At 41.2% G+C, this 26,350-nt stretch overlaps 1 protein-coding gene across 1 annotated transcript; it reads right to left on the bottom strand.

Moving 5' to 3' along the window:
• Positions 1 to 2,308: 2,308 nt before the first annotated feature.
• rgl3a (ral guanine nucleotide dissociation stimulator-like 3a) lies at positions 2,309 to 26,290 on the bottom strand. The gene is made up of 17 exons (XM_061769689.1): positions 25,847 to 26,290; positions 24,376 to 24,634; positions 16,021 to 16,304; positions 14,013 to 14,042; positions 13,699 to 13,868; positions 12,283 to 12,401; positions 11,885 to 12,196; positions 11,695 to 11,798; positions 11,211 to 11,295; positions 8,910 to 8,996; positions 8,773 to 8,805; positions 8,537 to 8,661; positions 8,349 to 8,444; positions 7,622 to 7,757; positions 6,095 to 6,370; positions 4,998 to 5,115; positions 2,309 to 4,715 (listed from the first exon to the last, which is right to left on the bottom strand). Exons 2-17 carry the CDS (start codon positions 24,574 to 24,576, stop codon positions 4,561 to 4,563), a joined length of 2,331 nt encoding a protein of 776 aa, XP_061625673.1. The 5' UTR covers positions 24,577 to 24,634; positions 25,847 to 26,290; the 3' UTR covers positions 2,309 to 4,560.
• Between the last annotated feature and the right edge of the window lie 60 nt (positions 26,291 to 26,350).

Raw genomic sequence — 26,350 nt, 5'->3', positions numbered from 1 at the left:
CGATGACCTCTATCAATGGATGACAGAAATCGGTGGTAAAGAAGTTACGCACCTCTAAAATGAAAGTAGGCCACTCGTGTGTGTGTGTGTGTGTGTGTCTGTGTGTGTGTGTGTGTGTGTGCGTGTGTGTGTGCGAGCGAGACACAGAGAGAGATGAATCAGCGTCATGTTATGCAATATGAAACCATCCCCCAGGCTCCATTACCATATCTTGTGGCCTCGTGCTACAGGAAGTGACCTGCTCTTCTATGTGAGCCTGTCCAAGTGGAAAGCGTGGATCACGACATTTTGGCACGCAATCCATCATCTGCTAGCTAAATTTATACAGTACTAAAGCATTTCCAAACAACACATTAGTGGATGTTGCGCGTGTGCATGTGAAATGACAAAAACAATTACTTTTACTGATCCCTGGAGGTAAAGTCTCGATACAAACCAAGGAGAGATGTTACAAATATGTAACGCCAAGAGATATCGGGGCTTTTGTGTCCTGCTCAAGGGCGCCTCAGCAGTGCCAGGAGGTAAAGCTCAGGGTTCGAATCTTGGCTCTGGCCTTCCTGTGTGGCGTTTGCATTCTTGTTGTGTTTACCAGGTTTTCTTCAGCTATATTCCGAAGACATGTTTCTTCGTTTAATTGAAGGCACTAAATTGTCCGTGGATATGAATGTGAGTGTGACTTGTTTTTTTGTCCATGTGCCCTGTGGTTGATTAGCGACCGTCAGAGACCCTGAGATTTGTCCCCTGTCAAGAAGCATTGACTGATGTGTACAACGCCTTGCACAAAAGAGCTCTCAGAAGACCCACGTTTAAGAACGTTGTTGACAGCTTTGTATAAAGCTGGAAAAGGTTTATACACACTTGGGCGCTTTTGCTTCAACACCACAATAAGCTGCAACTGTGACACTGGTATTACAGTAGTTTAAGCAGACTCTTTGTTTATTCTTGTGATTCAGACGATCTGAGAGATTACATTTGATGAGCAATTTATGCATAAATTTCAACAATTTCAAAGGGTTCACATACTTTTCCTCCCACTGTAGGTCCATTATTAATATTGCAAGTCTACATACCCAAACACAACCTAAAATGACAGACAAAAACATAGATGTGTGAGGTAACCTGCAACTATTAAGTGGATTAACCCATTTAGATTAGTCTCAGCCATTTCCATCTGTCGACGGTTACAGCACAGATCCACTACTGTACGACCCCTGACCTTTTCATGGGGTAGTAAGCAAATCTCTCTGACCTGCTCTTTGGCTGTGCGTGACATGAAACACACACGCACACAAATGCACACACAGTGCATGACAGCTACAAACACATGACATGCATACTCTCTCACACAGTGGTCTCGAGCTCACATGCAGGAAAACGCACACATAATCACTAATCTGTGCTTTTTGGTCTTTTTGGGCATTTTTGTCACATGAGTAAAGTGACACAGGGAATCAAAAATATTATATACCCCAGTCTTTAATTCACTTTAATTCCAGTGCGAACTACAACAATGAACATATTGAAAACCTCTCTAACAGTGTCAGTCCAAAATGAGTACTTATATAAAGGGCTTGAAGGGCATGTGTACCTAATATTGTGGGGTAAATCCTGGCAAAGCCACACAAGCGTTATCCTTTACTTTATAAGCAAATTGCGACCTCTTGTGCTTGGAGGTGGAACAAGCAAACGTTGCGACAACTGAAATCAGAACGTCACCACAGCATGAGACTGCCTAAGGCACCAGCAAACTTGTGCTCAAAAGACACATTTGATTTTTAAAGTCAACAGATGGGCCAGGTCATTCGTAGATTAGGTTAAAAAAAAAAAAATTAAAAACAAGTTAAAATGGGTTTGTAAAGTATATAAATACAGTGTTCCCTCGCCACTTCGCGCTTCACGTCTTGCTGCTTCAGTGCTTCGCGGGTTTTCCCAAAATATTCATCAAAAAAAAAAAAAAATTCAAAAAATAAAAATGAGAAAATACAGCCATATCAGCAGCCATATTGCGGAAAGACGCGTTGTTTCATGTTGATGCACAAGAGAGGTTTCCCTGCATGCCATGCCACGTGTGCCACTGTCACCTTCCATAATCATCAGTAGCGTACTTCCTTCCTGGGTGCATTTCTGTTATGGTTGCTTTGTTCCCCATCGGGTGCTGCAACCTTTGCCAGAATGCTATCTAACTTCCCAGAGTGCTATACAACATCATGACAGAGCTGTGGGTTTCTTTTCACTGAAGCCAGGATAGTTGTATCGTACTACACGCAGTACGCAGCAAACACCTTTGGGTTAATGATGAACTACAACAGACACTTTTACTTTTATTTCACAAAAGTTCGCTTCCTATAGGTGTAATGGCCTAAGACTCAGGGGTGGGCAAACGTTTTGGCTCAGGGGCCAAATTGACTTCAAATTTGACAGGCGGGCCAAGTCAGGACCAGATCCTTACATATGAAAAAATAAAAAATAAAACAAACAAACAAATAGGCATTGTAGTGTTACTACTTACATTTACTTATAATGGGAACAGTGTTGTTTTGTTGATCACCTTTTTATTTTTGCCAGTGCATCAAAGTCTGGTGTTAGTTTTGTTGTGGCAATTCTCAGAACACATCTGAGGTGTTCATCACTCAGCTGGGATCAGTAGGATGTTTTGTTGGGAGTTCATCACACTAAAAGTCTGTTCACACACCAAACACCACCACCATCCTCTGTGCAATCTTCCAGATTTTGGGAAATTTGTCTGCACTTAGTGAAGCATAAAACTCATCCAGTTTGAGAGTAGAATTTCTCTTTTAAGACAGTATGACATTGGAGATCAATCAGTTCCATCTGCAGCTCCCGTGGTGCTGTTTCAGGGTCTTGTGTGACTGAATCTTTGATGGCAGTTTGTCAAATAAAGGTGTTTTGCTGTATTTTAACCGCTGATCCATAACCATCAGTTCCTGCGTTGATTGGCTGTTAGCATAATCAGGATGCTTGGTAGAAAAGTGACAGCTGATGTTATATTCCTCTAAAACCGCAATGGTTTCTTAACAAATTAGACATACAGCCTTTGACCGGACTTCAGTGAAACAGTATTTAGCAGTCCATTCTATATTAAACACTCGGCACTCACTGTCGACTTTTCTTTTCTTTGGCCTACTGATGGTTGAAGAAGGGTTCAGAGCGGAAGCAGAGTAAAAACAGAGCAGCCAAAGTCAAGCCAATGTATTACTGTACCTACTGCGCAACCTGGTGCAACCACTGGGCATTTCAGCACAACCTGGTGGAACCACTGGGCATTACAGGACAAGGTCAAATGAATGCAGTCATGATTTTCATATGATTTGGGCGATTCTGTACCAATTTTTGGCGGGCCGGATGTGGCCCGCGGGCCATAGTTTGCCCATTAGACTCTAAATGAATAAAGTGTCCAAATAGTGTTTATCTGACTTTATACAATATTATTATCAGTTGTCAGTCTATATAATAATTTAGTCCATATTCAGTTGGCATAATAGCCTGTTGTCCCATTACGCTCACCTAAATAGTGTACAGCTCATGGTCCGTCTATAATTTTTAGATCAAATTATTCCCAGCATTATAATAAATACGAAAATGTCTTTATTAGCCAGTATTTCTAATTATTAAGAGCTTGGGGAAATTTTTTTAAAAAGGAAATAAAATATTAATATACGCAGACAAGCTTAAATAGAAGTATGCAAACAGTCAGATGAAAAACTGAAATAAATAAATTAAAAAAACATGTTCAAGCTTAAGCCAGTGAAACAAATTCCTGCACAAACCTGCACGCACTTTAGCAGTATTTCAAAATTAATTGCAAAAAGGGTCGGCAATTTCAACAGTTTGAAACGCAAGGATTTAACATTACTGGCATGTCATTTCACTTACTTGGACACTTCATCTTTCACATACAAGAACCATCCTCCACGCTAACCACGTTCATGTCATCACACATGAAGGATGCCATCTTGGACTCGTAACATCACCTCAACTCAATCAGCAGTCTTCCATTGTAGATACAATATAAAAAAGCAGTAAGAGCACAACTACAAAAGCACATTATTTCCTTCACTTGACAGCGGCATACATTAGCGTTCATCCTTCATATCGTACTAGTCTGCTCATGTTCACATGCAAAATTAAACAAAACAATGCTGCCAAGCAGAATACTGTCAATTCAATACTTAAGTTGATTGAAAGTAACACTAAAACAAAACAATAAACACTAAAATCAGATGTCAATGTTTAAGACGGTGGTCCGATGCACTTGCACGACTTGCAGAATGTTCACAAATCAACGCAGGTTGCAGTGAGCAGCTCGCTTCGATTTGCCGAGTCCCATTGAGACCACATCTACTTGTGCAAAAGCTCCAAACACGCTTTATGAGAGGGCTGGCGCTTGCTGAGCTGGAGCAGGTCCGAAGTCCTGATGTTTGAATGCAGCCGAGGCACTGACGAAAGACATCTAAGCACAGCTCGGAGGAGTCCGGGTGGCTCGCATGCCAAACCAAACAAAGCTGCTGTGAGTTAGGAATCTCGTTCGACAGCCGTTTGTCACTTAGCGTGGCGGGCACGGGGTGGCACAACAGGACTGGAGGAGGAGCCCGCGTGTCTCCCGTGGCTCCTCCAGCGTTGATGCAGGACAAAGTTGTAGTCGGAGGTGGTGCACATGGCGTAATACACGTTGGCGTTGTCGGGGAAGTGGAGCTCTGAAAAACAAATGATGTCATGTTCACCTTGCCCTTACATGTCTCCAGCCTACACTGTTAAGCGGTACCTTGACTCACAAGTTAAATTGGTCCTTTGACCGAGTTTTTATCTCCAATTATGGGATTGTGCGCGGAAGCACTTGCACCCCCCACCCCACACACAAAGACAACAACAGAGTGACGTGCGTGATTTGGAAAACTCCTAAATTGGCGCACTCGTCAACGTACCACTGTATCTGTGGTGAAATGATTATGAACTTATTATATTGTATGAACTTGTACCGTTTCCATTGTTGAGCATCTGGCAGAGGATAAAGTCCTGACAGCTGAAGGTCTCCTCCAGGTTGTGTTTGTCCAGAGCCTTCTGAATGACCTGAGGTGTGTGATCCTGACTGGTCAGCTGAGGGACAAAAATCACAGTAATTTGTCAAAGAAGACCCACTGTGCTACATTCAAGATGCATCAAGTATCAGTTCATTGTAGGTTTCTAAGTAAATCCCTGATGTTTCTACTTGTAACCATACAGAATTTTAGTGCTCAAGCTGTTACATCATAGTTGTTATTCATACCTATTCTATATTGTATACGTACACTGCTCACACAAAGTGGAGGTGAAATTTTAGGATGAACCTAAAATGCACCTTAACCTTTACAGGTGAACTTAACTTGACCTCGTGCAGTCTTTGGAATGCACAAGTCCTGTTGTTGAATGTTTCAGTACTTTTTGCACAACTTGCTGTTCTCTAGCAAGGAGCTCAACGGCAAAATTCACAGCAGGTCTTTGATCCGTGAAAATAGTGACACTGACGACACGCTGTGCCACTTTAGCCAGTGGTTCTTGTTCTTAACCAAGGTTAAGCAAGTTGTGCAAAAGGTAGCTAAACATTGAACTGCATTCCAAAGTTAACACAAGGTCAAATTAAGTTCACCTGTAAAGGTTAAGGTGCATTTGAGGTTCATTCTAAAAAAACTCACTCGAAAGTGTGTTTTATTCTTTAAGAATTTGATTTTTAATTTACAATACAGTATAGAGCACCGTGCACAGGCAAGGGAAAGTCATGGCAGTGTTGTATTCATCTGTTCTTTCGTTAGTAGGCTGGTTTATGGAGGATGACGAACAGAAGGGTTGAGCCATTAACATTTCAAATGGTAAAAATAAATTGCATTCAATCTGCACCTATATCCAGACCCTCACCGAGAGAGAACGGGCTCTTCCTTGGCCCATGCACCACATGCCACAAAGAGTTGTTGCACAATTCTGCTAACAGCGTATGTCCTACTTACTATGTCTAAATGACTGAAAAAGGTCACTAAAACAAAAACTTGTGGTTGCCCAATACTGTATAGAAGGAGACAATTTTCAACATGCTGTCCCTCACCAGAATGCTTTTATAGACGTTGCCGTTGTTTACACACTCCAAGGTGACTCTGATGATACACGAGTCGGCAAGCTGTTTGTTGTAAACGGGCAGCACAGACTGCGTGGAGACGCTGCAGGGGGATGAGGAGGAGTCCGACCTTAGCGCCAAAGAGGAGCAGCTCAGGTCGGGATGCGAGGAGCTGCAGGAGGAGCTGGAGAGGATGGGAGAAGAGGAGGAGGAAGAAGACATGGAGGCGTAGTCCTCCGTGATGTTGAGCATTGAGCTGGACAGTGACTGTAGATGGAGGAAATTGAACAAAAACATTTTTTTAAGGGGAAGTAGTCAGATCTTCATTAGTAAAAGGGGACATGCCTTACTCACAAAAGGTTAGAGATATTCAGCTTTTGGGTGAACTTTCAGGATGAATCTAAATTGCACTGTTATCTTTACAAGTGATCTTAATTAGACCGGTAAACCTTTGAATGCCTGTGTCCAACTGTTCATAGTTTCAGCACGCTTAGCACAACTTGCTATTCTCCGGAAAGGAGCTGAATGGCAAAATTCAGGGCAGGTGTGTTATTCATGAATAGACCCATACAATTCCTGGTTCAATGAGAAGCGGTAGAAGAAGAGTCTTTTTCATCATGATGTTCACACGTTGACGAGGACGTCCTTGGAAATGTATTGGTCGATTCATGAATCAAACACCTGTTGGGAGTTTTGCCGTTTGACTTCATGCTAGAGAACAGCAAGTAGCGCAAAAAGCACAGAAATGCCAAAAAGTTGGACAGGTTTAAAAATTTAGAGCAGTCAAAATTAAGTTGACCTGTAAAGGTTATAGTGCATTTTAGGTTTATTATGAATTTTCATCCAAAAGCCCAATATAATACAGTATCCCCAACTTTTCATGATTAGAGCGTTATGGAAAAATGAACATTTTATTTGTATACAAATAGTTGCCAGGTCTCTGTGGAGCCTGCCCAACCATCCATCCATCCATTATCTGAGCCACTTCTCCTCACTAGGGTCGCGGGCATGCTGGAGCCTATCCCAGCTGTCATCGGGCAGGAGGGGGGGGTACAACCTGAACTGGTTGCCAGACAATCGCAGGGCACATAGAAACAAACAACCATTCGCACTCACAGTCATGCCTACGGGCAATTTAGAGTCTCCAATTAATGCATGTTTTTGGGATGTGGGAGGAAACCGGAGTGCCCGGAGAAAACCCATGCAGGCACGGGGAGAACATGCAAACTCCACACAGGCGGGGACGGGGGATTGAAACCCGCACCTCAGAACTGTGAGGCTGACGCTCTAACCAGTCGGCCACCGTGCCGCCCCTGCCCAACCATCCAGTGTGAAATCAAACAAACAAGTACTAAATATCTATTTCTGAAAAAGGTTTTCAATTGTATTTTTATTTGATTTGATTAAATATAGTATTTTTTTAAATACGTCTCCTTCAAATTAGTAGCAATTGTTGGTGGCTTCATTTCTTTTTTCTTTTCCAAATGTATACACAGCAACAATTTCAAGTGCTCCTACCTTGAGTTTGAGTCTGAGTGGGGATGAATGAGGGATGCTGAGGTCGTCCATGTCTGAACTGCTGGAGCTTGAAGACGACACACTCATCTGGTCGGTGTGAGTCTTCCGCAGAGAACGGTCACTGGTTGCTTGTGACCTGGTAATACATGTTTTCTCTTAGAAGAATGATAAAGGTATACACTGACCAACCGCAGCGTCATGATCACATCTTATAACATCCAATTCAAGAGTTGTAATCACAAGTTCTGCCTTAACAAAGACAATACAACTCAGTTTTGATTGACAGTGCGTGAGTTCACACAATGATGTCAAACTGCTCCGTATGAAACTGAGAAGTCTTTCTAATAAGCTGGTGTGCTGGCAAAAAGACAAAAGACAAAGCGAATCTCAATGTGGTATGTGGTCTCCCTCTTGTGGCTAAAAAAAAAAAACACCACTTAGTTAAATGTTCAAACCAGAACATTTTTTATTATTTTTTTTATTTTTAAATCAAGTACAGTACATACCAGTTGGATTTTATTTTTCAGTACAATACATTTGATGAATCTTTTAGAGGGATTTGTTGTCCAACACTTATTTAGGTACAATTTTAAGGTAACTTATGTACTTTTGTGTAAATACAATAACAGCTTGGAGGAAAAACTGAGTCTGAAAAATTACATCAGATAGCAAGTGCAATGTGATGTGAAGTTGCAGCACGTAATTGGAGATTAAGCACTATACTTACGAGATGAGCTTCTTAGTTAGCAATCGACTGCTCCGAAAATTGGGAGAAGTGGGACATGGATCGACGGGAGGTTCCAGCTCACGAGACAGTTCATAACTTCAGGCCAGAAGAAAAAGATGATTAATCAGCATGAGTGTGTCCCTTGTTTGTCTCTGCATTGTACTGACAGCATGGCAAAGTGTTCTAACCTCTCCTGATCAGTGAGAATGAGCTTGTGCGCCTGCAGCCAGTTGGTTATGCGACAGTTCACAGGAAGTTGATAGTGAGAACAGGAAGCCTGTAGTTGACGAATCTGATAGAGAATCTCAAACTCCTAAAGCAAATATTGAGACAGCAAATATTATTATTTTGGGAAAATAATGAAGTCAGCAGCCAGTTGACAAAAAGAGTTTAAAGTGAGGCACCACTAGAGGGCGAAACCTACCCGTCTGCGCTTCTCAAAGTTGATGAGTCCACCCTTTCGACAGGAGAGAACAGCAAGTATTTAAATACTGCAGTTAAGTGGCATAAAAAAAAAATCTATTCTAAACAGGTGGTCTTCCGTGTGTGATTTCTACTCACCTCCACAGAGTCAGGGAGAGCCGTGTCCAGCATCATAAGGACAGTCAGGTAGGAGCCCAGGTAAGGTACGATACCACTTTTATGCTTCTAAAGACAACAAGGCAATGTTCAGTTGCTCAGAAGTGAAGAAAATCACTGCAGTAGATATGATGTTATGAACATTTACACAAAGTCCCAGAAAATGACCTTATAGGACAAGTTTTGTGTACTTTAAGCAGCTGAGATGTGTCAGAGACATTCCAGAACTGATGTCACAAAAGATAAACAGTGGAACCTCCATAAAACAGACTAATCATCGTCCGATTCAGCCGATTGTCTGTTACATTGAAGCACTTTTTTTAGGCCCTATGGACCCATATTACTGTACAGTACAAAATAATTTTTTGTAAGGGTTTTTTTCATGGCCCAAGACACCCAGTAGAGTACAAAAGGTATTGTAAATAAATATGTAAAAAAGCTTGAAAATGTAAAGTTTCACATATATACCTGACCACTTCTAAACTTACCAGACTGGTGTGCATGGTATTGGTGACTTTGTTGACATACAGTACTCATCATAGGCAGGTCACTTTCATGAGCCGTGAGGAATTAGTGTGCTTCCTAGTTCTAAATCTGTTGCTATAGGTAAATGGCTTGACCCAAAAAACTGTTACTGTACCAAAAATAGGATGTTCCAGACCCCAAAGACTTGTATTTTGTATTCCTCAGAGTTAACACCACAGCCATGCTGCTCTTGCTCTCTCTGCCAGTGCTCTATGCACAATAGACAATAGATTTAACCATCATCACAATGTCAATGCCCCACATTCAACATGGCTACCATGTAGGCACAGGAAGCACATCTTTTGGAATTCAATTTAGTCATATTGTACATCTGTGACCTGGAAACACGTCCCTCCTATTCTCCGCCTGCATTGTGCCACAGCACCAGTAAACAACAGCAGCCAATTCTGGAAATAACAGAATTTGTCAACAGCATTTTAAGTGAGAAATGGCAACTATTTTTGGACGCATTCTTCATTACCGACTGTCTGTTTTATTCGATATCCGTTATTTTGGGGTCATTTAATCGAGGTTCCACTGTACTTCCAATCCAAACTACAAGTTTTCCCCTATGAAGTAAAACCTCTGGAGTCGAACGCACTTTGCTAGCCTTCTCTGGCACTCCGGGAAGGATTCTTTAGCTCTGTCGTCATGGCCATCTTGATGGTCGGATGAGGCACGGGGAGAAGATGCAAACTCCACATAGGAGAGGCCGGGATTTGAACCCCGGTTCCCAGAACTGTGAGGCAGACGTGCTAACCAGTCGTCCGACGTGCTAACCAGTCGTCCACCGTGCCACCCAGTTAAATAATCACCCTTTGATTTCAGTGACACATTGATTCATTCTGTTTGATGAAAAATCAAGTAAATGATTGGTGTATTTATGTTTGGAACAGAGAGGGCGCAACCTCGAGCTGCAAATGACCTCTTGCCGACTCCCACCCTGTAGAAAAATACAGGTCAGCTTTGACTGAATACCGTAATGGCACACATGAGGCCCATGTGACAAAATGCAGGGAGTGGTAGATAACAACACAACAGAAATATTACATAACTGTTCTTTCCCTGCTTGTGCACCTACTGACAGGGTGGTGCTGGGTGTGAAAGGGTGAGTCAGGAAAGGAACTCGCACGCAGGGTTTTCAGTCTTGCTATTTCTATGGGTTGCTGATGAATGGAATCTCCCTCAATACATAGTTCTTACTCACACGCACAAACGCTGAGGATAATACAGGCTGAGAAATAGATGAAACTGGAACCTAGATATTCATCAAGTGATGTAAAATAAAGATCAAACAAAAAAGCCATTGTGTTGACAAGAGGATCACCTGGCAAAGGCCCGGTGCACACAGTTACTGTCCACACAATGATTAGGCACACAATGAGAAAAGTACACCACTAAGCAATTTTTTTTATTTATTTATTATTATTTTTTTTTTAATAAATGTGTGACTTGCTAGTTTAATGGTAATTTGTGTTTTACATGATTTTTGTTCTTCTGTTTGTGGAATAATGAAAATATGATAACATTATTATTTTTTTAGATATATTATAAAATATCTAAAGTTTGTCTTGTTAATCTTACATATATATTTTTATAGTTTAAGTCTGTTTTGATTGTCTTCTTGCATCACCAACACAATTTAAGCCAATTTTCACACACACGAAACTAAAAAAAAAAAAGTTTCCATTCTGGTTGTAGTAGTATCAAAGTAGCAGTATTATTGATAGTAGTATCAAAGTACACAATGTTACTTGCCTTTGTCAGGATCTCTCGATTGGCCAGCACACAGTTCTCATCAGGAAATGTCTCGCACAGATGCTTAAAGGTAGCCATGCTTTCACTGAAAACGGGACATAAAGACATTGTTGGCTCCTTTCCTGAAGTCAACTTGACTGAGGCAGTAAAATGCAAGCATAAAAAGCCAAAATATCATATTCTGACTTACACCAAGATGGTTATAGCTTTCATCTATGGGGGGAGATGTCTCAAAATTATTTGGACGCGTTTTTCAAATCCACAACTAAATCCACGATTACCACGTGTTTTTTTAATGTGTGTGAATCTGGTTATTTGTATGCAGAATCAGAAGCTGTCGTGTCAAACCAAGTTTCATTTGGACCTGATCCAGATTGCAATTGAAATGTAAAGTAGAAATTGCCATTTAACATGTTCAACCTTTGTAAATATATTGATTTGTATTTTCCTACAGAGTGGTTGAAGCGTTTTGCAGGTTGCTCACTTGCTCACAGCCATCCAGGTCTTCTTGAGGCGATACACAGCGTTGGACTGCAGGGCGGACAGGATGGCCCATAAGGAAGAAAAATTCTTCAGCTGCCTGCACGCCTGCAAGAAGCCAGCATGAGAAAATGGTTGGAGCGCGGTTCTGTCTCTTTATGTCATCAAAGCGTGCTTCTATTCCACACACTGACCTGTGCCACATTGATCCACCTCTCAATGATGCCTGCTCTGCAGGAAGGACCGGTTTGAGAGGAGTGAGGTGGGCCTTGAGCGCTCGAAGGGTAGAGGAAGCTCAAGGAGGAGCTGGGTGATGAGATGGGAGACGAGGTGGAGGGGCACGGAGAAGACGGGCAAAGCAGTGAAGTGATGACGAGGTTGGTGACTGCATTGAACTGGGAAATGGTGGCACGGACGGTGGGTGCCAGATTGTGGTTTTCCTTCTTGTCTCGTTGTGACCACACGCAGCCCAGGCAGTGGAATGGCAACACTTGGACAAAAAGTTCCTAGAAAAGAAACATTAATAACAAAGACTGAAATTTTCATTCATAGTACTTGTCAAGAAAGCAAAACCAGTGGTGAGAAAACCCACCATGTCCAATCTGGTAAGCTGCTCTGCTACATCTGTGACAGCGAAGGTCACAAACACGTCTGTGTCTTCCTCCTTGCAGAGCAGTCCCCTGTCATCCACTGACGTAAACTGACTGCGATCTGTCAAACAAATGTAAGCGTGAATCACATAAACACACGCTGGACAGGCCACATGTAGTTAAGATGTCAAGTATCAAAAGGCAACGGAAGACAGTGATTATTTCATTGCCGTGTCAACAGGACATCATAGATACATGCTCATCAAAAATTAGGTACTCCTGCACAGTCTAATGTGATCCAATAAAAGATATGTGACAGACATTCTGCCTTTAAAAAGGTTCTTGGAATAAAGCCCAGAATACAGCAGACCCTCTGCATGCACAGTACGTACATCACATTTATTCAAGAATGTTAGAAAACAAGGCTGTTTTTGTTGTGATGGTCAAGATACTGAGCTTGATTATGTTTCTCCTGCAAAGTGTGCATAAAATGTGACCAACAAAGAGACATTAGTCCCAGAACTCATTATGTTTAACCCATATATACACCATCAATCCATCCATTTTGTTTACCGCTTCTCCTCACTAGGGTCGCGGGCGTGCTGGAGCCTATACCAGCTTTCTTCGGGCGAGAGGCGGGGTACACCCTGAACTTTTCGCCAGACAATCGCAGGGCACATAGAAACAAACAAGCATTTGCACTCACATTCACACCTACGGGCAATTTAGAGCCTTCAATTAACCTATTATGCATGTCTTTGGGATGTGGGAGGAAACCGGAGTACCCGGAGAAAACCCACACAGGCACGGGGAGAACATGCAAACTCCACGCAGGCGAGGCCGGGATTTGAATCCCGGTCCTCAGAACTGCGAGGCAGATGTGCGAACCAGTCGTTCACCGTGCCGCCTACATATATACACCTGGTATTTAAAATATGGTTTCGTATAAGACCAAGATGGTATGGGCACATTATGCAAATTAACGTGTCTCGCGTTCTCGTTCAACTATGCCCCCAGAATGATACAGCAGTTGTGCAACCATAGTAACAACCATTTAATTGAATACCTCTCTGGCAGTGACAATCAAAAGAACTCCAGCCATCCATCCATCCATCCATCCATTTTCTGAGCCGCTTCTCCCCCTAGGGTCGCGGGCGTGCTGGAGCCAATCCCAGCTATCATCGGGCTGGAGGCGGGGTAAACCCTGAACTGGTTGCCAGACAATCGCAGGGCACATATAAACAAACAACCATTCGCACTCACATTCACACCTACGGGCAATTTAGAGCCGTGCCTCAAAAGAAATCATTATTACATTATGGGATTTCATTAGATAGTGATTGTAGTTTGTGTGTTGGCTGCTGCGGTTGTGAGTGAATAAGCAGTTGGTTGTAGCCAGTTAGCAAAGCTTCCTTTACCTCGTTCCTGGTGCGACTTCAGCAAACTCTCTGCAGTCTGAGCCAAGCGCCTAAAACAGAGGCGCCGGCGCAAGTTGGCACATAAGAGCCGGAGAGCCTGATATTGAGGGGGCTCGTGGAAGTCTGCACTGTATTCCCCCAACCACAGCTTGATTACTGGGAGCAATGCACTAAAGACGAAATGAGCAAAATAGAAATTCTAGTCAAGTCTTTTTCTATATTATGGTTTGATTACAGAAACACAATGAAGCCTTGCAATGTCCAATTCAAGTGGACTGATGGCAAATCCAAATGAACAAAGTTAATGCGCTCACCTTTGCAAGGAGATGCCGTTTGAGTCGTCGCTGAGAAAAAGGGAAATAGTATTTGTTAGGATTAATGATTTGGATAGAGACCTATTTGTGTTATTTTGTCTTCATCTCACATCATTTACCTGTACGATCAATTGAACTGAAATGTTAAACATGCATCTCATTTCCATGTTGCCGCTGCCTTAACGTCTTACCTGTTGACAGCTTTACAGTATCATCATTCACAAGAGAAGAAAACTGAAGTTGAACTTCAGCACTTCAGTCACAACTTAAGAGGTCGTTGTGCTGACTGAATGTACAACCTATTGTGATGTTCACATGAGTTATGTCACTGTTGATCTTCGAGTATCGGTTGAATACGTTCTGTGATACGCTGCAACCACTCAGCAGGATGCAGAGTACTACAGGACATTTCCAAAGAGAGACCTTCATCTGGAGCGTATTACCAGACAAAGGTTTTGGTCAGGCATCATAACGATATCAATAGTGGGACTGCACCATGTTGTTACTCTTGTTGTTGTCTCAACTTAATGGCATCAGAATACAAAACAATAAATGTGCCAGGCAAAGCAAGAAAATCACTCAAAGAATTAGATTTGTTTTCATTAAAAAATTATTCATACAGTATAAAATGTGGATATAATGCAGGTTGTGTTCAATTTAACAACATCCTGAACAAAATCCTGTGAGACAAAGGTGGAAGTTTATGATCCAAGAGTGTCCTCAGACTGACGGAAAGCCTGTTGCCACCAGCAGCACATGTATGAGGGTGACCGTTTGACAAATAACATTACATCTTCACTTGTATTGGCACGTGACCCCCAACAAATAGCGACATGTAGAAAAAGAAGAGCAAAGTTGTCTGGTAAAACTTTACAATTCTAGAAATCATAACATCAAGAGTCGGAACCATGCAGTTTATTGTTGTCTCCTGAGCCTCACTGACGAAGCTCAATGGTGAAGGAAAAACAGAAACATCTTTGTTGACTTCAAAAGAATACACGTCATAGATACATTGCAGCATTTCAATAGAGGTTTCGCTACACATAGTTGGAATGACGCCATGAAGGTGTCCGATAGCCACGTTGAAGTATGGCTCACCTGGCAGGCAGTGCAACCAGGTGAGGCATACCTGGACTACCAGCCTACTGTCAGGTCATATGTACTACATTACATTATGTAATGTAATACGTATCTTATCGTTTCAACGCATTAATGTCGATGTTGTTAGCAGGTTTTTACACATGTATATCGGTTACGGATGCCTGTAGTTTTATGATGGAGACAGTTCGACCCTTGAAGTGAAAATTACCTATGGGAAAAATTCGTTTGGAATTCGAACAATCGGGAAGTCAAACATTGTTCCAGAACAGACTGCGCTATAGCGTTGAACTATTCTTTAAATTAGGTAACATAAAGCAAACGTTTCCAGTTACACTATGTAGCGCACATATATTGAACCAATGCAATATTTATTTTGTCTGTTGGATTATGTACTTTACGAAGGGCCAAGCTAATATCACGGGCCACAATATTAAGTACATCTGCACAAACAAGCGGTACATGCCTTAACAATTCATTAAACAGTCTTTATTATTGCGGTTGTAAATTGCAGTGTTGTTGAACTTGCACTACTTCATACTAAGTTTACTACTGTTCAATAGTTTGGTTATTGTTGTGAAAGACGAGCAAACCATAACTGTATTGGATCTTGTTAATATTGTGCCAGTGAGTGTATATTCAAATTAAATGAATAACAATAATATAAAACTGCCGGAATTGTTATTATTCATCACAACAATATGGGAAATCTATTTTGAGCTGCACATTTTGCAATGTTCTTTGATAAATAACCAGAATGATAATAGAGTAGTATATTTGATTCCAAACTGAAGACCTTTGAGTAAAACGGTAACAATGGCTGAATATATAGACGAGCAGACGAGCATCAATCCCACATTTTGGTTTATGTTTGTCCCAGTTCAACAAGTCTCGAGAGCGAGATTCTCACCTTTGAAAAAGCAGCTCAATAAGGTTACTGGTAGAGGTAAAGGCTCTGTAGGTGGAGAGGAAGACATGGACGTAGTCAGGCTCTTGATACTCGGGATCCAGAAGATGGGTGACAAAGTGCTCCAGGGTGCCAGCTTTAAGCCTGCGCAGCTTTACTGTGCGGTAGTGGACATGGCTGTCTGCCGCCATGGCCATTTCTGCGATTGGCACGACGGGCTCTCGGCACAGCGTGATGCCAAACACAGCGCCGTTCTCCTCTTCCTCCCCCCATTCCTGCACTGGGTCCTGTAGCGGTAAATATTATGTTCATGTTAGTGTACACAACACACACTAGGGTTAGGCGGAATTGCCTTAAAACAAAATCTTTTTTTGAATCAATTTTTCCTCTTTGCAGAAAAAGCAAATGCAAAAAGCGAATTGATTTCTCTTGATACCAAACTACGGTAATGTTGAAACAGTTTTCTTTCCCTCAGCATTAACTTGCGTCAACGTCCAAAGAATAGATGTTGTATAATAAATATGGTTTTTATTTACAAATTATGTAAATGCCTGTACGCACTTTTTGAAACACGGTCGCTGCAAGTTTTTTCCCCTCAAACATCTTTTTTTTAAATGCTTTTCCCCAAAAAATTACTTTAAAAATTGTTTATATTGAAAAAAAACCACTACCAATAAACTGAAAGTAAGCGATAAAATTAAACAATTAATCAACAAGGCTAATATGTGGTTATTTAATCAGCAACCAAACATGATATTGAATAAAATGGTAAGAACTTTGGAATTTATTATTTTTTTTCTTGAATACCTCTGTAACACCGTACTTGCTTTCTCTGCACCACCCAAGTGAGCTCCAATTTAACATTGTGACAAACTTGCACACATGTGCACCGCAAAACCCTCATGACAAACTGACTCATTCATTACAACACTCGAATTGAGAGTCATCGCAACCAATTCTTGGGATTTAGCTTGTGACCTAGTCCAATGACTGGGACATTAAGCGCTATTAAATGTTCACCAGTGACACCATTTGTTCAGAAAAGATTTGTCTGCAGTGACAGTTTCCACAAAAACATTTAAACAGACGTTCGTTCAAACAGGCAATAACAATATTGCACCTCAAAATTATACATAATATAGACTCCTAGGTTGTCAAATTAACACCATATCAGTTTAAATACTGTAATACTGCAACAACTTCAAATCGGTAGCAAAAAATGAACGACAAAGTCTTGGAATAAGCACAATGATGGTTAAATGTAAAACCGGGGTTATTGTCGCAAAAAGTGACGCTATAACACCCACAGTGCAGACAAATTGAATCCCTCTAAAAGTCTGTGATAACAACAGCTTGTCAGGTATCTGCATTGAAACCATTAAACCACATGGATAGAGCACAGCCAGGCAAAAACAGCAACAATATTCTTAACGACCACGGCAATTCAACAATACAGTAGGGATGTAAATAGTAATAGCTAGTTTGCTTAACCCACCATTGGTAACTGCCCTTTTCCCTCAGTTACCGTTTTTGCATGGCGGCGCACGTTGAGTAAAGAAGATGCGCATTGCTCCGACAGCTCACAAACTCAAAAGTATATCGAATATTTATCTTCGTTGCATTAGTTTGAAACGCATCACACGTGTCTTCAAAGGAGAAGCTGACAAAACCAGACAGGAGAAGCAGACAAAATCAGACACAAAAGAGTTTCAAAGAGGGGGGCTGTTTATACTGGAGCCAGATGAAAAGGAAACAAACTCTTTACTTTTCTGTTGCTAATCAGTTTTAAAGATCTGAGCTCACACTGTACATTTGTTGGCAGTAAACACAAATCCAAAGCCCTATTTTGGGCTTTATTGGAAGAAAAGCTATACAGGTACTATAGTTCTGAGACAAGCCAACACAATAAAATTTGATTTGTATGCTTTATTTCTATCCTTTTACCACTGCCCCATCCCCATTAGGGAGAGTCTCATTCATTTGTTGCCACAATTGGAGTGCAGTTACAACTAAGTCAACAACCGCAGCGAATATGAGAAATATAAAATATGTGGCCCTCTTGATCATCAAAGTTGCCCAGCCCTGTAAGCAGGCCAACATCAACATGCTGGGTTTTGTACACTGCTGCCTCCAAAATAATCCAGCTTCGACACTTTTCTACCAGCGAGTAGCTTGTGTACCTCCCTGTGGTGTCAGGGGAGTGGCGCGGACATACCTACAGCATGAAACAGATTTGTCGTCATCTGCAAAAGGAACTTTAGCTTGACAGACTCAATATGTAAGACACACACAGAAAAGGAATGGTAATGTACGCAGCACTGTTTAATTGAAAACAGAAAAAAAACAACTGCCATTTATAGAGATAAGCATAATAATTGAGAAATGATTTATGTCAATTGTGTGGAATTGATTGTTGATAAATTGTGTCATGAAGCAATTGAAGAATACTGGAGTAATACTACTAGTCTGTAGTGACTGCAACTAGTTTGCGAATAACAACTACTACAGTATGGAAAACTGTTTGAGCATTTATTCGATATCCTACTAGCACGCTTAATTACTATGTACTAATTTGTCCTCACAAGACAGTGCACTAGTGGAACAACTAGGGTGCACTAGTACAACAACTATGTCTTAACTAGTGCCATTTTTTCCACAACTGCCTTCCACTACGGTATGGCATTTTTTGTACACTGAAAGAGCGACCGGGGTGCACTAGCGGAACAACTAGTCTGCCACCAATTGTGCAAGTTCTCCCACTTAAAAATATGAGAGAGGCCTGTAATTTTCATCATAGGTATACCTCACCTATGAGAGACAAAATGAGAAGAAGAAAAAAAACAAATCCAGAAAATCACATTGTCTGATTTTTAATGAATTTATTAGCAAATTATGGTGGAAAATGAGTATTTGGTCACCTAAAAACAAGCAAGATTTCGGCCTCTCACAGACTTGTAACTTCTTCTTTAAGAGGCTCCTCTTTCCTCCACTCGTTACCTGTATTAATGGCACCTGTTTGAACTCATTATCAGTATAAAAGACACCCGTCCACAACCTCCAAACTCCACTATGGCCAAGACCAAAGAGCTGTCAAAGGACACCTGAAACCAAATTGTAGACCTGCACCAGGCTGGGAAGACTGACTCTGCAATAGGTATAATAGATCATTTCCCTCGATCTGGGGGTCCAGGCAACATCTCACCCCATGGGGTCTAAATGATCACAAGAACTGTAAGCAAAAATCCCAGAACCACACGGTGGGACCTAGTGAATGACCTGCAGAGAGCTGGGACCAAAGTAACAAAGGCTACCCTCAGTAACACACTACGCCGCCAGGGACTCAAATCCTGCATTGCCAGACATGTCCCCCTGCTTAAGCCAGTACATGTCCAGGCCCGTCTGAAGTTTGCTAGAGAGTATTTGGATGATCCAGAAGGAGATTGGGAGAATATCATATGGTCAGATGAAACCAAAATATAACTTTTTGGTAAAAACTCCACTTGTCATTGTTGGAGGAGAAAGAATGCTGAGTTGCATCCAAAGAGCACCATACCTACAATGAATGGGGCCATGTATTGTTAGATTTTGAGTGAAAACCTCCTCCCATCAGCAAGGGAACTGAAGATGAAACATGGCTGGGTCTTTCAGCATGATAATGATCCCAAATACACCGCCCGGGCAACGAAGGAGTGGCTTCGTAAGAAGCATTTCAAGGTCCTGGAGTGGCCTAACCAGTTTCCAGATCTTAACCCCATAGAAAATCTTTGGAGGGAGTTGAAAGTCTGTGTTGCCCAGCGACAGCCCTAAAACATCAGTGCTCCAGAGGAGATCTTCACGGAGGAACGGGCCAAAATACGAGCAACAGTGTGTGAAAACCTTGTGAAGACAGAAAACATTTGACCTCTGTCATTGCCAACAAAGGGTATATAACAAAGTCCTGAGATGAACTTTTGTTGTTGACCAAATACTTATTTTCCAACATAGTTGGCTCATAAATTTATTGAAAAATTGGACAATGTGATTTTCTGGATTTTTTTCTTCTCTCATAGGTTTGGTATACCGATGATGAAAATTGCAGGCTGCTCTCATCTTTATAAGAGGTAGAGCTTGCACAATTGGTGGCTGACTAATACTTTTTTGCCCCACTGTACAAAATAAAATGTGCACTAGTTGACATCTGCATGCTACTATTAACTACTACTGGTAATGCACTAGATATAATTTAGTATATTATTATTTAATATATAATAATATTTAGTATACTTTTTGAATGGCATGACCCATACTAGTACTTGGCAGTTGTCAACTGGTGCACAGTTTGGCCTCACTAGTAACATGTTGTTCTACTAGTGCACCCTAGTCATCATGCTAGTGCACGCTAGTTGTTCTTTCAAGTGAGCAGAAATATAGCCATGCTATACTGTATCTCAACTCCCCCAGGCAGCATTATGTTGCCCAATACAACAAGGGCATTAAAACAGGAGTTCAGAACAGTCATGCAGATTCTCATATCCCATTAAGAAGAATGTATATTAAAAAAACTCTCTCAAAATTTTTTTAAATGTCAAGTTTTTAAAATGACTAAAAACATCATCTGCTATCATGCTGTATTCAGTGCAGGTAAGCCAAAACAACAACGCATTTGTGCTTGCTACTGCTCTCATTTAAAGGCAGTTTCAAGTAAAAAAAAATCATCATAATAATTTGGTGCACATTACAGTTTTTGGTTGTTGTTTTTTTTAACACAGAATTACTAGCAGCTCCTAGTATGATAGGCACATTCGAGAGTTTTCTGCCAAGTTGGTAGGTCTGTGTGATCATGGATCATTTTTGACAACTTTGTCGCCTGCACATTAATCTGCTCAAAAACGCAAAGGAAAAAAGCATTCAGGTTTTTACTAAATTGTGGATGTGTAAACATACCCTAAATGCATCCATCTAAATTAAAACCCTGCTACATATTATGAGAACACTAACAAGCAGACAAGATGAAATGTTAATCAGGCAGGCCACCAGTGAGTCCAAGAATGAGCCTTTTGTTACCTTAATGGGATTTCGGCCATGAATAAGCAATAAATCAAGCATCATTCTTTCATGTTTGCCCATGCACTCTTTCTTTTCCACTAAGAAAACAAAAGGGCAGACAGAGACAGAACAGACTGCAATTATTACTGATTACTCACTTGAATGGTGAGTAGGTGACAAGCAAACAACAAGAAAATTGCCAAAGTTAGTTGTGCTCCCTCAAGCATTACACTTGCTTACAAGGCTTGCTTGAGCACAAAATCCACCGTACGCTCACTGGAATATGATAGGCCTTTCCTTGAGAAAGTCACCACTGGCGATGTGATGACGTTCTTATTGAAGCGTTGCACTGAAGTGGAACAACCAGAATTCCTTAACAAAAATCTGACAACATTTATTTACAGTTTAAGACAGATTTAGCTTCCCAACATACTGTATACATTACTGTACATCTCTAATAAAATGTATTTTAGTGTAAAGAACAGGAATATTTTTTACTTGAATTAAATCTTCACAATTTGAGTTAGTAGTTTGTCAGGTTTAGAGACACGCTCTAACAGAATACGGTAGTGTCCCATTGTTTCCAAGCTTGCCAGAAAACCCTAATTTGTCCTGAGGTTAAAAATTTGCCGTCTCTGACCGTCTGTCCCGCATCAGTGATTTCCATTTAGGAGAGGATCCTCCTTACCAGCCATCATGTCTTCTTTAACCATGCGTTAAAAAAAAAAAAAAAGACCCACTTAATACTGCCTCTCTTTCCTATGCAATGGATTCATGCAACTAACTAATATCAACAGGCACGCACCGTCAACATAAAAATGCAGACTCAAACAAATGAAGTGACTTCATCACTGGGCTAGAAAAATGGCCGTCCAACATGGAAGGTCTGCTGCTCACGATTTGTACTCCAACCCAAAAAGGAAGTCACCTCTCTAAACTCACAATAGAATCAGACTTCCCAAGAGCAGGAACCTCTGAGTCCTTGAGGTTGTACCTGTAGCGTCGTTTGGCCTATTTTAGGGGGGCTTCAGCCGAACATCGACATATTATGTCATATTCATTGGTAATAAATTCAGTTTTCTGATGGCGACCTGGTAGCTGCACAGTTTATGGAATTAGTTCCAAAGCCTAACGTCACCGCGACGAGGCAGGAACATTTTGGATTAAAGCCAGATGATTGTGGCCATTCCGCTAACACCAACGAGCTGGTATGTCAACTTTGTATGAAGTCGCAACAAAGACAACACAACTTAAAACCTCAAAGTGACAAAATCTATTTTAAACACAACCATCTCACCCAACGTCTTCAGCTGGGAACAAAAAAAAAAAAAACACACTGCGACATTTCTTGTTTCTCGTCAGCTTGCAATTATGGAACCCTTTGCCCACCAACTTGATTGGCAGTAGTAGTTTATACCTCTGTGCCAAATTTTTATTTGTTGAAGTGCAATTTTTGCAAACAGAGCCTGAGTCTGTTTTATTTGTATTTTTTATATATTTATTGTTCCACATTATACTGTCAATTAGAATTAAAAGGGAATTGTTCTTAAAGAGGATGTACTTGAATTATTGTGCTCTACTATCATTACATCAGCGACATAAAAAACATTGTTACTATTGTTTGTCGTGATAGTTTAGGGGAAAATTAATCATCCTAAAAAATTTGCATGACAGGCCTAAACACAAATACTGAGAGAGAGCAAGAGCAATGGAAAACAAAAAATATTGTAAAAACAGTATAAAACAGAGTAATAACTGTAATAAAAAGCTGCTATGTAGCGGGACCGCAAAGCAATAACCGTGATATAGCGGAGGATTACTGTATCTGTATTCCGTGAGGATGAGTTGCAGCGACTCATTGTTGACATGTGCATCCCGGGACTCACACAGTCTCAAGTGTAAAATGATCTATGGTTATTAATTAAATGTTTCAATGTATCTTGAAGAGGAAGAATTCACAGTCTTGCAGTAATGTCAATCGAAAAAGACGCTTCAGCATCTGAGTGATAGACCGATCTGCCACCCTTAAAAACAGACGGAATTCGTTGATGCTTCCACCCATCCAAGTAGCTGGCGATTTCAGCTGTTAATTTAATTTTGATTACATTGTTAACTCTTCGAAGGGCAATTATTCTCTGTAATTTTTAGTTAATTGAAAATAATGGGCTTGGCTGATTTTATGACAACACAGTGGTCATACTGTTTTGCATAAACTTTAACAATTTGTACATATTTTTTTCCTTTTTTGTGGTTAATGCTGTAAACATACTTCCTGTTTGTGTACTGTATTAAAAAAGAGACTGAACTAACAATGCAAATGTAATGGTGACATTTAACTTTTACCCAGTATGGTATTGTCATAGAATCTGTCCAAAAATGTTAAAAAGCAATTTCTCAGTCTTTCTCAGGTGTTTGTGAAATTTTGTGGTCGCACGCTACATCCCCTCACATCATGTGCATCTCCTGAGGGCTAAGTCCCCTCCTATCCATAAAAACTAATGATGCCCCTGGCTCGTACAATTTGAAAGTCCATCCATCCATCCATCCATTTTCTGAGCCGCTTATCCTCAAAAGGTCACAGGAGTGCTGGAGCCTATCCCAGCTATCAACGGGCAGGAGGCGGGGTACACCCTGAACTGGTCGCAAGCCAATCGCAGGGCACATACAAACAAACAACCATTCACCCTCACATTCACACCTACGGGCAATTTAGAGTCTTCAAATAACCTAACATGCATGTTTTTGGGATGTGGGAGGAAACCACAGTACCCGGAGAAAACCCACGCAGCCCCACTGAAATATTTATGCAAGACCTCCATTTAGCGAGCATCAAAGGAAAACACGTGTGCACACTTATTCCAAATGAATATGCAGCCTCATAAAGGAAAATTGTAAAAAGCGAGGGACGATATACTGTACACCCAAGCTCACATTCAAAGCAGTAAGACTATGACCACCGTAGCCTACTTTACATATCGTCAAAGTAGTGTGTGCGATTGTGTTTTTCGTTTTGCAGTAAATTACATTTTACACTATGACTGTTAAGAATGTTAAAATATTACTTAAAAAATGCTTGTACCGTTAAGAAAGTTTTATTATCACCGCAGTTTGGCATTTATTTTTATTTCCGTTGTTTCCTCCACCGCCCCCAACCAAAGAGGTTCCACATTCCTCTTTTCTTTGAGAAGGTACGAGCACCGTTACATCACAACCATGGATCTCAGTCAGTCTGACTTAACGTTTTAAGATGGCTGACAGAATATCGAGAGAAAGTCAGCAAGTTACTGGTAATACCCATCCAGAATAGTGTGTTTCTGTTTATGTTGGTCTTACCGCACACTGTTCATCAGAATCCAACAACTGGAAGCTCATCAGCCATACCCCAGGCTCCCTGTCCACATGGGCGTCCACCGAGTGACTCGGCCTCAGCCCCAGTAGCTTCTTCATTCGGCCCACCTTCGTATGGAGGCTGCGGGACTCCCCTCCATCACTGCTTCCACTCACCGGAAGAACGGTCCTCATCTCCCACACCATGTCATACACACTAAGGCCCACTCGCCTCGGCAGATCTCGCCCACACCTGCTGCCTCATCTACGTCGGAGTGGAAAAAACATGAACAGGGCAGCACCATTTTGCACACTATCCTCTGTGTGAGTGCAACATCATTTAAGTTAAATTCAGCCAGTGTTCGTGCTTAAATAAATAGGTCACTGGCAGATAAATTTGACTCCAAAAACTACAATTTGCAGTCCTCTATGGAATAGAGCTGGAATACCGAATTTAGGTCCATAATGCTGTTTTATTAGAATACATAATAATACCCAAATATAATGCAAACTCAGCTCGTGGTCGAGAGCAACTAAGAGGTGACAACAATCTGGTTGACTTTTTGGAAGTGCTACAATCTTCTGGTAAAGTCATGTTAGCATTACTTATCGATTAAAAAAAGACTTTCCCCAAACAAGCCTTACTTCTTTAGTTCTAAACTTATGAGAAGTGTGAACATAATCATGAACCATTAAAATCCATCCATCCATCCATTTTCTGAGCCGCTTCTCCTCACTAGGGTCGCGGTCGTGCTGGAGCCTATCCCAGCTGTCATCGGGCAGGAGGCGGGGTACACCCTGAACTGGTTGCCAGCCAATCGCAGGGCACATAGAAACAAACAACCATTCGTGCTCACAGTCATGCCTACGGGCAATTTAGAGTCTCCAATTAATGCATGTTTTTGGGATGTGGGAGGAAACCGGAGTGCCCGGAGAAAACCCACGCAGGCACGGGGAGAACATGCAAACTCCACACAGGCGGGGCCGGGGATTGAACCCAGGTCCTCAGAACTGTGAGGCTGACGCTCTATCTAACCAGTCGTCCACCCTGCCGCCACCATTAAAATAAACAGAAAAATAATATCAAGCCATTTTTTAAATAAAGAGATTTTACAGAAATGTTTTTCAGTCTAATGATTACCGGTGTATAATGTTATGAGATTTGTAAATGTGGGCACATATTGTAAATGCCAACTCAAAACAGGGGGGGAAATGTAAGATAGAAATTAAACACACCAGCTCCCAATACAGTAAACCAATCATATAACATTAGATTTAGATACATGAGGCTCTAAACAATATCAAATATTTTGAATAAATGAAAAAAATGAACAATATGTAGCTTTCTTGTAAATGTCTACTGATAACATATATATGTTTCAAAAGTATAACGTAGACTTTAGTTTACAAAAATACACATGACGAATACTAAATGAGATCACTTTACATGAGTGTAAATAGAGTGGCTTCTATTCACCTTACTGTAACCGCGCTCGTCCTTGAATCCTGTGCAGATGAAGACAGCACTGCTGAAGCTTCATTTGTTCAGGAACATTGCGCGGAGAGTGGGACTGTGGGTGGATGATGCTCGCTGTTGGAATGGTTTCCTCCCCGTTTGGCTGAACACTCCTACATAACAATTATCTTCCCATTCACGTCACATTATTTCAGCTCAACGCTTCCCTAATTACAATGACCAATAAGCTCCCCGTCTAACCTCATTCTCCACAAATCATGAGCGGGCGTATTTTCCCACGTAGAACATCGTTTGCTGACGCTGCTTTGAAATAAATGTTACGTGCAAAGAAGTTGTCAAGCATCATACGATTTCAAATGCAGAAAGCGGATGCTGCATGCTTGCTTAAATTGTCCGCCCCGTCAAAACACTCAACACGTTTTGGCACGCGTTCAGCCGCTGAACCCGGAAGTGAAGAGGGGGCGGGTCCTCCTCCTCGTCTTCCTCCCACTGATTGGTCCATCG

The sequence above is a fragment of the Phyllopteryx taeniolatus genome, chromosome 4 (assembly GCF_024500385.1).
Source record: "Phyllopteryx taeniolatus isolate TA_2022b chromosome 4, UOR_Ptae_1.2, whole genome shotgun sequence".
NCBI classification, from domain to species: Eukaryota; Metazoa; Chordata; class Actinopteri; order Syngnathiformes; family Syngnathidae; genus Phyllopteryx; species Phyllopteryx taeniolatus.
The sequence above is the reverse complement of the archived record's forward strand: the minus strand, read 5'-3'. Positions and strand labels throughout refer to the sequence as shown.

Excerpts from the sequence above, each read along its gene's own strand:
- rgl3a (XM_061769689.1), bottom strand. The coding sequence starts at position 24,576 with ATGGTGTGGGAGATGAGGACCGTTCTTCCGGTGAGTGGAAGCAGTGAT. Across the intron at positions 11,799-11,884 it reads GGTGGATCAATGTGGCACAG|GCGTGCAGGCAGCTGAAGAA; the intron begins GTCAGTGTGTGG and ends GGCTTCTTGCAG. Across the intron at positions 7,758-8,348 it reads CTAACTAAGAAGCTCATCTC|GTCACAAGCAACCAGTGACC; the intron begins GTAAGTATAGTG and ends ATGTATTACCAG.